The sequence below is a fragment of the Rhinatrema bivittatum genome, chromosome 2 (genome assembly GCF_901001135.1).
Source record: "Rhinatrema bivittatum chromosome 2, aRhiBiv1.1, whole genome shotgun sequence".
Lineage (NCBI taxonomy): Eukaryota > Metazoa > Chordata > Amphibia > Gymnophiona > Rhinatrematidae > Rhinatrema > Rhinatrema bivittatum.
In genome coordinates, this window is record NC_042616.1 from 7,763,852 (window position 1) to 7,778,935 (window position 15,084).

General features: G+C 46.1%; 1 protein-coding gene across 2 annotated transcripts in view; it reads right to left on the reverse strand.

The window, feature by feature from the left end:
- Nucleotides 1-12,963, reverse strand: part of LOC115083474 (zinc finger protein 271-like) — a 33,026-nt gene extending 20,063 nt beyond the window's left edge. For both annotated transcript variants that reach the window (XM_029587328.1, XM_029587327.1), the window contains exon 1: nucleotides 12,715-12,963. In XM_029587328.1, coding sequence (XP_029443188.1) covers nucleotides 12,715-12,762 — 48 coding nt within the window. In that variant the 5' untranslated portion in view covers nucleotides 12,763-12,963. The remainder of the gene's footprint in view (nucleotides 1-12,714) is intronic.
- Between the last annotated feature and the right edge of the window lie 2,121 nt (nucleotides 12,964-15,084).

Genomic DNA, 15,084 nt, shown 5'->3' on the forward strand with positions numbered 1-15,084 from the left:
GTTTGAGTCCTTGGTGTTATTACTGTTACGTTATGATGGGATTGCAGTATAGATTTTGGGTGTCTTTTTTGCGGGGTTTTGTGTTAGTTCACAATGTGCCTGGCAGTGGAAGGTGTTTGTGCTGCTGTTACTGTGAGGTGACACCAAAATTTGAAAATATCTTTTAGTATGATGAGCTGTAAGGGAAACATCCAAGCTCCATTGTTTGGGGGAATTTCAGTGGATGCACAGAGTTACAGAACTGGAGGTGCAGGATTTATATTGACATTCTGTCCCTTCCTATAAATTCCAGACTTCACTCTCATAGCCATATAGAATTAGTTGAATGAGGCTATCAATAATTTTATAGTGTGAAACTGGCCAGCTTTTTAAAATTACGCAGAAGACCTTTTGGACTTCTTTATTAACATCAAATATTCAAAAGCTGTGTCCATCAAGCTCATCTATCTCATTAAAGAGGTAAATTGAATAACACAATAACTTTGTTTTATTATTGTTACTCATAAATTATAACAATAACATTAATCTTGGAATATTATATATTTTTAATATAAATGAAAGGTTTTCACAAGATAGGTTGTGCCGTGAAACATTTTATTATGTATATATTTAAGGAAACATACGTAAATTGTCAAAATACATTTTGTTCATTTAACCTTTAACCTCTGGTTTGCTAGTAGATGAATTACAGTGTCCCGAAATTATGTTTGTCTAAAAAGTGTGTCACCAACATGAAAAGTTTGGAAAGCTCTGGGCTACACAATAGGAAATATCCAGAACCTGAGGAACATCTGATTCTGTCACATCAGGAGAAGTCACTGTGCTCTCATCCTCCTGACTGCTCAGCCCCTAACCTTGGGTCATCTTTGATGCCGTTCCCTCCTTCTCTACATCCAAAACATTGCCAAAGTGCATCATTTCTTCCTCTGTAACACTGCCAAAATCGATCCCTTCCTCTCTGAGCCTGCTCCCAAAACCCTCCTCCCCTCTCTTATCTCCTTCTGCTTAGTCTTCTTTCAAATCAGGAGACTAATGAAATACAATCAATCAAACAATTAACAGGGCAGGAAGAGTTTGGTGTCCTGGGCAGTAACACGGCTCCCATTTCCGGTTATTTCCTTGGCTCACATTCCAGGCCATTAAGTGATGTATTACATTTAAATGTACATTTATGGTTTTCTACAGCTTCCACAGGTTTGGTGACATAAGAGAGAGGCACTCTGGGGGTGGGTGAGACATTTCGGGAGACTTGTTCTAAATCTGTGTGGGTGACTTTAAATCTCAAAGTGGGTGCGTGTTAGTGGCCCATTTGGAGCTAAAGTTTGCATAACCCACTCCCTGAGCTAAACACTGCCCCCCCCCCCCCCCAAAAAAAAGGAAACCTCCCCGCCAGACACTTAGCTCCCTCCCCGGCATTAACTCGTACCCCTAATTAAATCCCCCTCCCTGCCCTCACCCACTCCGGCACCCCCACTCACTCTGGCCCACACCTCACCTAGGTAACCCCCGTCTGCCTTTATTCAAGCCTCCCCCAGCCTCTCCCAAATCCCCCAGCCAATCCTACTCTCCCAAGCAAGGTCATCATATCAATCTGAAATGTCTCTCTCCAGCCCTAATATAAGTTACCTCATTACAATGTAAAATGTTATGTTATATAAATGACCTCGTTACAATGTATATAAGTGTTATATGTTATTTAATTTAATTGACCTCGTTACAATGTAAAATGTTACAGGATACAAACTACCTCATTACAAAGTAATATTAATTTTATTTTAAATGCTATTCCCTTAATACATCATAGTTGTTACTATTTCCACCCATTTCTTTAGATCATAGATAAGTCATCTTGTTACAATGTAAAATAGGGCAGACCTTGCCCTATTCACTCAGTTTGATGGAAACCAATGTGATATCTCGATCGAATGTCGGTATATCAAAGTAAATAAATAAATAAATACATAAATCTACTAATTATGCACAATTCTGCTTTTTATCAGCAGAACCAGGGGTCACGATTTGAAGCTCCAGGGAGGAAGACTCAGAACCAATGTCAGGAAGTATTTCTTCACGGAGAGGGTGGTGGATGCCTGGAATGCCCTTCCAGAGGAAGTGGTGAAAACCAGAACTGTGAAGGACTTCAAAGGGGCGCGGGATAAACACGGTGGATCCATAAAGTCTAGAGGACGTGAATGAATGTGGAAAAAAGGATTTTCATTCACAAAAAAGTAGGGGAGTAGCTTGCTTGTTACGGCGGTTGCTATCCCAAACCTAATAAGCCTGATACTTCACTTTCAATGTATATCCAGCATAGCTCTCTGCTTCAACGGCAGGGGAGGAAGACTGATACTTCAAGCATATCCAGCATAGCTCTCTGCTTCAACGGCAGGGGAGAAAGTCTGATACTTCAAGCATATCCAGCATAGCTCTCTGCTTCAACGGCAGGGGAGAAGAAAAACTGATACTTCACGCATATCCAGCATAGCTCTCTGCTTCAACGGCAGGGGAGAAAGTCTGATACTACGTGCATATCCAGCATAGCTCTCTGCTTCAACGGCAGGGGAGAAAGTCTGATACTATGTGCATATCCAGCACAGCTCTCTGCTTCAACGGCAGGGAAGAAGAAAAACTGATACTTCACGCATATCCAGCATAGCTCTCTGCTTCAACGGCAGAGGAGAAAGTCTGATTCTACGTGCATATCCAGCATAGCTCTCTGCTTCAACGGCAGGGGAGAAAGTCTGATACTTCACACATATCCAGCATAGCTCTCTGCTTCAACGGCAGGGGAGAAAGTCTGATACTTCACGCATATCCAGCATAGCTCTCTGCTTCAATGGCAGGGGAGAAAGTCTGATACTTCACGCATATCCAGCATAGCTTTCTGCTTCAACGGCAGGGGAGAAAGACCGATACTTCATGCATATCCAGCATAGCTCTCTGCTTCAACAGCAGGGGAGAAAGACTGATACTTTACGCATATCCAGCATAGCTCTCTGCTTCAACGGCAGGGGAGAAGTCTGATACTTCACACATATCCAGCATAGCTCTCTGCTTCAACGGCAGGGGAGAAAGTCTGATACTTCACGCATATCCAGCATAGCTCTCTGCTTCAACGGCAGGGGAGAAAGACCGATACTTCATGCATATCCAGCATAGCTCTCTGCTTCAACGGCAGGGGAGAAAGACCGATACTTCACGCATATCCAGCATAGCTCTCTGCTTCAACGGCAGGGGGAATGAGGAAAAGTGGATCTATATACAGACAACAACCAAGGACTGAATTACAAAGTCTGGGTAAACAAATAAGCATGGGTGTAGCTTGCTTATTGCGGCGGTTACTACCCCTAACTAATTAAGCTAGATATTTCACTTAGATGCAGCTCCAACACTGCTCTCTGCATTAATGGTGGAGGTGGAAGGGAAATAGAACCAAAGGTTACTAAGAGCCAAGAGAAACAGATAAGTATGAAAAAAAAAAAGTGCGAAGCTTGCTGGAGAGACTGGATGGGCCGTTTGGTCTTCTTCTACCGTCATTTCTATGTTTCTATATGTATGTGAATCTCTGTGCTCAGATGCAATTTCACCCTTTTGTATATAAATAGTATCCCTGCCCCAACTCTTCCCTCAGAACACATCTCTCTCTTACTGTTACACACACAACTGAGAGCAATGTTCAAAAGCCCATTTACAGGCACAATCCCGGGTTTTATGCACAGAAAGTCTTCTTCAGATCAGGCCCTGAAAGGTGAAATTTATCCTTACCAGATAATTTCCTTTCCTTTAGTCCTAGCAGACAAGTCCACGCCTGCAGGTTTTCCCTGCTTGCCAGTAGGTGGAGACAGAGAACATTTTTTGACTTTTGTTTTGCAAAAGTTCATGGTAAAGAGTCTATGAAGGGTTTTGCAGGGACATGGTCATTAAAAACGTGCGTCTTGCTTCCCTGCCAGATCTAGAGATGAGCCAGAAACTGCAGAGCAAACTTTACATTTTTCTGCATCAGCGACACACAGAGTGGGTTGAATTCTTGACGACTTTTTGCTACTTTTGCAGAATAGTCTTGGAACAGGAAGACTTTACTATTCTGCAAACAAATATGCTGATGTTTGTGGTCGGCTCGTAAGATTTGCTGCTTGTGCGCCCAATTTAGAAACCCAGCAATAACAGCTCTGGGCCGCCCGTCTCCATCTGATCTGTGGCCCAGTCGGTGCACTCGTTCTCTTTTTATTAGGCCTTGAAGATCTGGTAGCTGTGGCACTTCAGGGATCCATTTCTCTAGAAAACTGTCCAAATGAAGTTTCTACAGATTCTGGGATCCGCACCAGACTGAGTTTGTTTCTGCGAGACCTCTTCTCTAGGTCTTCTATCTTTTCCCTTTCTGCAGGCAGTTGCTTTTCAAGGGATGAGATTTTAACTGCCACGGCAGTGGAGTCGTCCTTCCCTCTGCCATCTCGAGCCTTGGAGTGATTTCTGCTAACGATACCTTGAGTTCTGAGATTTGCTCTGAAATAGATTTTAATCGAGAGTCCAGAGCCTCAATCACGGCGCCAGTCACTTTTGAAGTGAAGGCTTCCAATTGCTTGCAGGTTTAAGGCAGAATCAGGCAGCTTTTCAGAGTCAGCGGCCATCTTTTCAGCGGGTCCTTTCGGCTTTATCGTCTCCAATTTTCCACCCTTGACAGGTATTTTCAGCGGTGATTTATACACATAGCTGTCGACGAACGTGTGCTCTCCGCTATGGAAGTTCTGATTAAGCTAAGTACGGATGCCTCCGGATTAAAAGGTTGTATTAGGGATGGTGCCTGGAGCCCTCACCGGCACGTCTGATCAGGCGCACCACACCACGTGACCTCCCTTCGGGAATTACTTTTAAGAAGATAGTTAAAAAAAAGGAGTGAGACCAAAATTTCCCTGTAAATGTCATGTAATGTACCAAAATAGTAAGTTTATTTTTATAGACCCTACACACTTGGAGCGATTTCTAAGGGACAAATCTCAAAAATAGTAAAGTAGTTTTTGTTAAGGAGTTAGGGTTGTAATAAAGGAAGAGAGGACATGCAGTAGGATGAACTCTCTTTATCCCCCTAGATGTGGGCTGGTAAAAGTAAAATATATTATGTAATGTATAAGATAATATTGTTTATCTGTTTCTGGACATTCCTGCATTATTGCATTTTTTTGTTTAAATGTTATAACAATAAATAATAAATAAATAAAAAAAAGTGAGACCATAAGAGGATAAAAGGGGATAAGATTTAAAAGCAGCCTCAAAAAGGTGGGATTTCAGACAGGATATAAATCAGGCGAGAGAGGGAGCCTGATGCAGCAGCTCAGGAAGTCTATTCCAAGCACACGGTGCAGTCAGGAGGAAAGCACGGAGTCAGGAATCGGGGGGGGGGGGGAGGAGAAGGGCCCAGATAGGAGGGACTTGCATGGTGAGGGGAGTGCATGAGGAGGGTACAGGGAGAGATAAGAGAGGAGAGGTAGTGAGGAGCTGCAGAGGGAAGGCTCTTGTAGGTGAGTAAGAGAAGCTTGAACTGTAAGTGGGAAGGGATAGGAAGCCAATGTAGTGACTTGTGAGCTCTGAGCGGAGACTCTCGTGGGCTAAACCCCCTCTGCTCTCTTTCCCAGGGCGGTGCTTACCCCCCCCCCCCCCCCCCATTCAAGGCACCGGGTCTCCTGGGAATTTTTGCAGGGGCTCGGATTTAAAGCCCTGACTCCCCCTCCCCCTCATTGTGCTAGAAAATGTCACAGAGAGAGGGAGGGAGAGCGCGCGCTTACCCTGCGGGGCTGAGCTTTACTGCGATCGCAGATTTCTCCTTAAGAAAAGGAAATTCCCGGGTTAGGAGCACGTGGGGGGGGGGGGGGGAGGAGCTCTCCCTCTGCCTGACCTCGTGCGTCTTCCTCTTCCGCAGGCACCGCCCCCTTCTCCTGACCTCACCTCCGATTGGCTGCTGCCTCTGATGACTCATCACCCTGCGACTCCTGGCAGAGCTGCCCGGGTGCCAGCCCAGCACTGACCCGAGGCGCACGAATGCCCCGGAAAGTGCCCTCCCCGCTGGGTGTGAGGGAGCCCGAGCTGCACAATGTGGGCCCCTGCTGCGGGGGCATAAGGGGGATCCCCACCCCCTCCTCCGCTCAGGCTCTGGGCTGGGAGGAGGGTGGCAACTTTTTCACAGCCCAGGGCTGGGCACTCGACGGGAGGGGGGGAGGGGAGTATGCCCCTCCCCTAATTTTCATAAATTTGCATAAAGCCAAAACATAAAATATTGATATAGTAAGACTTTTAATGAATAATACAGCTAACAGAATATCTAAATTTTATTTATTTATTTATTTATTTGGAGATTTTTATATACCGCGGTACGTAAAGGTCTACATCACCTCGGTTTACAGAAAACAATAACTTAGCAAAAAGCTTTACATGTAACAGGTTATACAGTACGTAAACAATAAATAGCAACAGGCTTTACATATAACAGTTAAAAGGAATGTAAACAATCAACTTCAACAGTAGGTGATAACTTTATACAGTAAAACTAATTTTCAAGTAAAACTGATTTGCAAGTTAGACAATGATCATGTATAGAATGCTTGTTCAAACAACCGTGTTTTGAGGTTTTGTTTGAACGTTTTGTGGCAGGGTTCACGACGTAAGTGCAATGGCGTATTGTTCCATACGTTGATACCAGCTATAGAGAAGGAACGTTCTCTTCTGGATACGTGCCTGATGTGTTTGAGTGGATGAGCAGCTAATTTGGCTTGGTGGATATTCCTAATTGGTCTATTAGAGGTGTGGAAAATAAACTGGTCAGAAAACCATTGCATCTCTTGGTTATGTATTGATTTATGGATGAGAGAGAAATAAAAAAAAATATACCAAACACCAATAATGTACGGTATTTCAGAACAGCAGAGATCAATTAACACTCAGTAATTAAAACTAAACAATCCTTGGTTTAGTCAGGGAGTGGAGGGTGCGCGCGGACTTTCTCTTCCCTCTCATGTTCACTCACATTGTAAAACAGGGATCCCCCAAACTCAGTCCTCAAGGGCTGCAATCCGGTCAGGTTTTCAGGATTGCCTCAGTGAATATGCATGAAACCTGCATGCATTGCCTCCATTGTATGCAATAGACCTCATGCCTGATCCTTCTGGAAATCCTAAAAACCTGACTGGGCTGCGGCCCCTGAGGGGATCTGTGCTCTAAACCCCACATTGATTCTCTCACACAGGCTCACTCAGGGACAGATTAAGAGGCAGGAATGCTCACATGCACATACATGCTGACACACACACATGCATACAGACTGACATGCAGGCTGGTTAGGGATGACTTCCTCCAGATGGGGAGGGAGAAGGACAGGTTATTTTCTAAGGGGAGATGGAATTGTGGGAAATGAAATTTGAGTGTTATTATTACAGTAAGAAGGATAAATATAGAGTGCTCTGTGTGGCCTACTCTGTGCTGCTATGGCCCTGTAGACAGGACGGTGCTATGGATGGGGTGGGAGGGATTGACTGCTAGAATTGTGCACAAAGCTTTGCTAAACATGGATGGAGCTGGGGTGAATATCAAAAATTGTGACTTTTATGTACAAGCTATAAGAGAAATCATGTAGTTTGAAGCAGTTACTGCAAAAAGAGGAAGCTAGAAGCTGTGAAAAACTATGGGGCAGTTACTAGAAAAGGAGGAAGTTAGAAGCCGTGAAAAACTATGGGGCAGTTACTAGAAAAGGAGGAAGTTAGAAGCCGTGAAAAACTATGGGGCAGTTACTAGAAAAGGAGGAAGTTGGAGGCTGTGGAGGACGGCTGGAAACAGGCTGGCTAGAAAGCTTTATTATAACGGAAAAGATAGTGGTATTAAACCATGTCCTCCAGAGGTCCCTTCTTATAGAAACACAACACCTGAGTAAAACTCCCCTTGTCATTAAGACCATGAGCAGGCCTAAGTGATGAACTAAAGGGCACAATTGCCTGCGCAGCTTCTGTGAAGTCAAATCTTTCTGCAGAAACCCTTAGCTGTAATATTAAGAGATGTTGAAAGCAGCCCATACCCCCCTTTTTCCTCTTGTTCCAGACTAGAATTAGGGAAGTACAAGAAAAGCAACAACCACAAGCCTCCTCCAACCCCCCTTCTCCTAACCCCCCCCCCCCCCCCCCCCCCAATATGTACCAAGGCAGAAAGAACAAGTTAACCGCAAGGCTTAAAAAGAGGAACTAAATTGAGTATATAAACCCCTGTATTTTAATAGCAAGCTCATGCCTCATTACTGACACCTGCTGGTGTTGGCTTTGGGTGCATCCATTTGCAAATGTTACAATAAAGACTTCGATTCGCTGAATTTGTTCACTGTTTTATCTTTCCCGCAAGGGAAAAGTGTGTTTTGTTTCCCACAGATGGGGGCTCGCCGCGGGATTTGAGATCATCCTGACCACGGATACCTGGTTATTGAAGACAGGAAGATGCGTCCCATTGAACCTTTCCCAATGGTCCTGGTTTCATCATCAGGGGTCCGTGGCAGGACTGATTGACCCTGCGATTAGTGAACTCAGCGAAAGAAGTAGCGCAGGCACGCCGGCAATAAGGAGAAACTGATCAGCACCCGGTAAGTTTCTTGGCTATTTTACAGGCTTACTTGTGGTGGGAGGATTTGTGATTTCTGGGAAGTGTGCGTGGTGTATGAAACTGACTCTTGCCCTCCTGGCAGGACGTAGATTGATCCTAATCCTCGTTTATCATATCCTGAGAGGGACTGAGCAGGAGAAGGAAAAGCGGAAGGATATTTTGAGTAAGTGTGATTAATCCCAGAAGTTCACATGGGAAATAAGGTACCTAGTGTAAAGGGACGGGTAGCGATTAGTCCCAGTTTAATTCCCTCCGAAAGCCCGTTGGGAAGGATGTCACAGACATGGGAAGACAGATTTTGTACAAAAGGAAAAGACAAGAGGAAAATGATAAAATATTGCTGCTTTGAATGGCCCAAGCAGTGTATAATCCTACAAATCCTACAAAACGCCATGGCTCGCATCCTTACAAACTCAAGAAAGACCGATCACATCACTCCCATACTACGAGACCTCCACTGGCTCCCAATCACCTTCCGCTCTCAATACAAAACACTCACCATCATACATAACACGCTATACAAAAACAACTCCCCCTGGATCGAAGATATGCCACACTTCCACCAGGCCAACCGTCCCCACCAGAAACTCCCTTGCGGCACACCCCTTCACTCAAAATCGCTCACCTCACCACCACCAGAGAGAGAGCCTTCTCCCTCCCCGCCGAGCTCCGACTACAACCTTCCCTTAATCATTTCAAAAAAGGAATCAAGACCTGGTGATTTCAACAGGCCTATCCCAACCCCTCACAATCCTAGTCTGTGACTTCACCGCATCGTTATTATTTCCCCTGCCCCTCACACACCTCCCCCCAACTCACCTTTCACCTCCCCACCACCCACTATGCAGCTCCTTATTTACAGCACCTTTCCCCCACCCCCCCTCTTCTCCCCCCCTTATACTATCCCCCCCCCTTCCTCCACTTGCCCCATATAGCTCCATATGTACAGTAATATATTATGAACGCCTTATACTGTGTACAGCACCCCCCCTCCCACCCTGCCCCACTTTACCCTGTATCCCCCCTCCCTATTGCTGCTCCCTTACATACCCCTGCCACCTTCGCATCTCCCCCCTCCCCCTGTGCGCTTCCCCCCGCCCTATCCCCAGCATTGCTTCCTTTTGTACATATTTAATTATGTCTAATATGGTTTATTATATGTAATCTCTTTTATCAGTTCATTTCGTCTATTTAACCAAATTAACTGTGACGCTGGTTGGCTCCGCAGTGAAGTTACCTTACCTTTTTATCCAGCTACCCTTCCTCCACCTATCATTGTCATTTCCTTTCTCAGCTACCTGTGAACCGACATGATGTTTTTTTACGAATGCCGGTATATAAAAGCTATGAATAAATAAAATAAATACATATCACACCGCCGGCAGTTTATTGGCCTAAGCGCGGAGCAGATGAAAACTGGCTGTGCCAGATGCTGAACTTTTATGTGAATGGGAAAACGCCGTTTTCTCAGGAGGAAGCAGCTTACGCTTCCTGTTTGGACAGGGAGTGCAGAAATAATGTTTACCGGTTCAGGTACAAGAACCTGGACTTCAGAATCAATCACAGCATAATAAGCTGTGGGGAGAAAGGGGGGGCTGCAGAGGTGGGATCCCCTGGAACGCCTGCCAGCGTTTGAACCTGTTGTGGCCCCTAATGCTCCCCCTGCGTATTGCGCCAGCACAGGCTCAGGCATCAGCAGTGGTCCCAGCACCACTAGAAAGACCAGGGGGTGCCACAGGAGAGAGGCAGAGGAGAGATCAAGACCCTGACATATGGGATGAAGAACAGGAAGAGCAGCAGCAGCAGAGGCAGAGAGAGAGAGGAAGAACAGGAAGAGGAACGCAGGCAGAAGGAAGGAGAACCCCCAGGTACTAATAAGGGAGGAGCCTCTTCCCCAGACCCCTGCTTTAGGACTGAATAGGGAAATGTAAAAACAATTTAAAGAATGAGAAATCTGAGCAGATGTGTCCCCTTAGGGAAGTGCCGATAGGAGGGGGCAGATAGGCTACGTTAGTAGCCCGCTTACTAGTGTAGAGGTCAGGAAATGAAATCCTTACTGGAGGACCCAACAGGACTGGCAGAACAGGCAGACCAGTTCCTTGGTCCCTGTATTTACTCATGGGGGGGGGGGGGGAATTAACCTCCATTATGGGGGATTTTATTCACTACAGAAGAAAAGGCTATGATTAGGGCAGCTAGAATGAAAATCTGGGAAAGAGAATATCAGGGACCAACAAGATGTCCCTGCAGAACACAAATACCCCATCCTGGACCCAGGGTGGGATAATAATACAGCAGCAGGAAGAGGCAGACTATGCCACATGTTGGACAGGCAGCAGGGAAATTATGTTGCCCATTAAAATATCAGAGCCTAAGACAGTTCCCAAAAATGACCTTCCCTGGGAAATAGAGAAAAGGAAACGGGACTCCCCTGGATCACTTGCCACAGTTAGATCCGGTGCATGCACTTCCCTAGTGCCCCTTCCCCTCCCCCCCGGCGTATGAAAGTGAAGGCGGCAGGGAATCAGACGCACACCCAATAGTTAAGGGGATTCGTGGGGAGGAGATTATCGGTGATACCAGAATAGATCGGGGTGCAGTGGAAGAAGCTGCAGCCAGGGCACAAAGAGAACAGGAAAGGCAAAAAAGGAACAAAGGCACCGGCAGGGTGCCTCGAGGCTAGATAAAGAATTCAAGCAGTTACCGGATACAGAGCGGTATCCGTTCCCGGATGCTGCAGAATCTGGGGCTAGGAGAAGAGATAACAGATCAGAAGGACCAGAGGACTCAGACCCCTCTATCCCCTGAGGGAGGTTTCCATAGAGGAGTTAGTGACAGAAGCACTGAAAGTGTTTATAAGGAAAGGGAAGAGAAAAAAAAAAAAGCACCCTACTTGCTTGCAAGAAAACAAATAGAAAAAGGCTCCCTGGGGAGAAGGGAGAACTAGAGGACCAGGGCCAACAGGGATGGGATCCCGAGGCCAGGAAGAAAGAAGCTTCAGTCCAGGAGGTCGCTACTCCCGGCAAGGAAACTTCAAGAAAGTCCAGGGGCTCGCTACCCCTGGCATAAGGGGGTTGAGAGGGATGGGATCCCCTCAGCCCCAGGAAGCCCGAGAAGGATGGGATCCTAAGGTTTAAGGTTTATTTATAGAATAAAATACAAATCGGGCAGGGGGTTTTCACTGCAGGCAGGTAGGGCACTTTAAGAAGGGAGAGTCCCCAAACGCTGAGAGAAGGAAGTTCTCTCAGTGGTGGAAAATGACAGCGATTAGTGCAGGTTAGGGGCTACTTACTTTTAGGACCTACTGGGGGGAAGGAAGCAATAATCTTCTTGGTAGATGCAGGAGCTGCTAGATTTTCAGTGGTAAACCTACCAGTAAGGGGTCAGGATGACGCCCAAGAATCTAAGCTTCAGGGGTAAAGGGAGAACAATTTTCAGTCCCAGTGCCGGAGGAAACAAATACAGAAGGCCAAGGAACAGTTCTCTATACACCAGAAGCAGGATGCAGCCTGCTAGGCAGAGATTTGTTAACACAGTTAGGAGGGCATAATCCAAGTGGAGGGAGAGCAGCTGGTCATCCACGTGAATCCACTGACACCTCAAGATGAGGCCGAGATAGAACCAGAGGTCTGGGTGCGAGTCGGCAACAGGGGAGGGTCAAATGTAGCTGCTTAACTTCCTGGGCCGGGTCTCTAAAACAAAGCTGCAGTATGTGGAGAAGGAGGTGAAATGTTTAGGACACTTAATCAGTGAAGGGCAGAGAAGAGTAAACCCTGGAAGGATACAGGGAATCGCAGAACAACCCGTGCCAAGTACCAGGAAAGGATTGAGGAACTTCCTAGGGTTAGTGGGACACTGCAGACTATGGATCGATTCTTGTGCCCAGAAAACAAAGCCACTATATGCCAAAGTAGTGGGGGGGAAGGGAACAATATACAAGGGACAAAAGAAGAGGGAGCAGCACTAGGGGTTTTAACACAGATATGGACAGGAAAGAAACATCCGGTAGCCTTCCTCTCTCAGTCTGTGTTCAAATCAGTCGCCACAACAGCTCTGTTAGAGTAGTAGAGAAATAGGAAAACTTACGTTTGGGGGAGCAGGGATAGCGAGCACCGCTCGTTCAGTCAGGTCCATTCTGACGCAGCGAGCTCATGGGTGGCTCACAGAGTTCAGAATATTGAAGTATGAAGCTATCTTAAAGGGATGATCTGGTGTAACCACAGATACATGCATAGACCGGCAGAGTTCCTTTTGAAAGAGGAAGGAAGGGAAACAGGTGTAACCCATGATTGTCTGGACATAATTGAGTACCAGACTAAAAGTAAGGACGGGCCTGCCTGATAAGCCCTCACACACTGGAAGGAGGCTGTTTGTGGACGGCTCATCTAGACGTGTTCAGGGAAAGAGACATAACGGCTATGCCGTGATCAACGGGGGAAACCCTAGAAAGAGTAGCATCAGGGAGACTGCCTAATACGTGGTCAGCTCAATCCTGTGAGTTGTATGCTTTGGACCGAGCATTGCAACTGATGGACAAAGGGGAGGGAACAATATATACAGACTCGCAACATGCTTTCGGTGTGGCACACACCTTTGGAAAAATCAGGAAAGAAAGTGGGCTTATTAACAGCCGAGGTAAAGAACTGGTACATGAAGAGCTAGTCATTCAAGTGCTGGAGCGTTTGATGCCTCCGCAGGAGGTATTGTTCATGTACCGGGGCACCAAAAATCTACTACCCCAGAGGCAAGGGGTAATAGGCTAACGGATGAGGCCGCTAAGAAAGCAGCAGAGCAAAAAAGGTGCATAAGTCTGTATACATTGATACCTGCCCTGATCCCGGTTAAAACCATACCAATATTTACTGAAGAAGAGCAGGCAAGACTCAGAGAGATAGGGGCTTTGCTCCTTCGAGATGGACGCCAAATGTTGAATAAGCAGATCACATGAGAAATGATGGCTATTCTTCATCAGGGGAGCCACTGGGGAGCTCAGGCCATGTGTGACATGATCTGAAGAAAATATGGACGTAGAGGGATATATACAGTAGCAAAACAAATTTGTGAAAGATGTTCAGTGTTTCAAAGGATAAACAAGAAAATCCTAAGAAAAACTTTGCCGGGAGGGTGAGAACCTGGCCTGATGCCCTTCCAAAGTGTGCAAGTAGGTTTCACTGAATTGCCCCCTTCTCAGAGAGTTAAGTTTTTGTTAGTGATAGTGGACCACCTCGCAGGATGGGTGGAGGCCTTTCCCATGTTGTCAGCTACGGCGCAGGGAGTTATAAAAGTCTTCCTGGAACAAATCATACCTCGGTATGGTTTGGTAGAAAATATTAACTTAGATCAAGGGAGTCATTTCACTTCCAAGGTTCTACAGGGAGTCATGGAAGGGCTGGGACTTAACTGGCATTTGCACACGCCTTGGCACCCCAAGTGGAGAGAATGAATCAGACCTTGAAACAGAACATTTCCAAATTAATGCTGGAAACCAAATTGCCTTGGACTAAGTGCTTACCCCTGGCCTTGCTGAGGGTAAGGACCCACCCCAGGAAAGATGTGGGAGTATCTCCTTATGAAATGATGTTTGGCTTACATATTTAGGGGAAAAGGGGAGATTTCCACCTTGAAACTAAGGATCTGTTTTTAAGAAACCATATACTGGCACTGTCCTCTTCTTTATCTTATCTGAGGTAGAAAGGACCTTTGGCACACACACCCCCATTGGACTTCATGGTACCCCGGTTTCAGCCAGGAGACTGGGTGCTGATAAAAGCGTGGAAAGAATCCAAGTTGCAACCCATGTGGGAAGGTCTGTTCCACGTCCTGCTGACCACCGAAACTGCCATCAGAACAAAAGCAAAAGGGTGGACACCTCACTCCCATGCCAAGGGACCCCCGTGGAACCACCTCCTGATGCCCAGGGGTCGCAAGCAAACTTGCCCAGAGTTGCCTGTCCTCCCCGCTGGATTGTGGAAACCACAGACGACCTGCTCCAGATAAAGATTACCAAGAAAGACTGAACGAACTATTAACTCATACATGGACGATGACAAATTGTTAGACGCTCTCTTAGGTTGGGATTCATCGCTGGAGACTCTCTTGAATTGGGACCTTTTGAGTTAGGATCCAGGCCCAGACGATAATCCTTTCTGGGATCCCGTAACCGGGTTTGATGCTATATATGTGGACCTATAATTAATGGGTGATTGATTGGGCCCTTATATACTGTGTGGCAGGGGAACCTTGAAGCAGAAACAATCAGAATAGATAGAGGGGCAACACCACTAACAAGACCAGGAACATGAGAGTTTGTGACATACTGGTACATCACATACACAAGTACAGATGGCAGGAGACATCCCTGGTATTTCTTAAGAAAGAGGGGGAATAAGGGTGATTGAATACTTTGAAATAATTCGTATGAGAGACTCACATCTTTAGGAACAGTCATAAGAACAT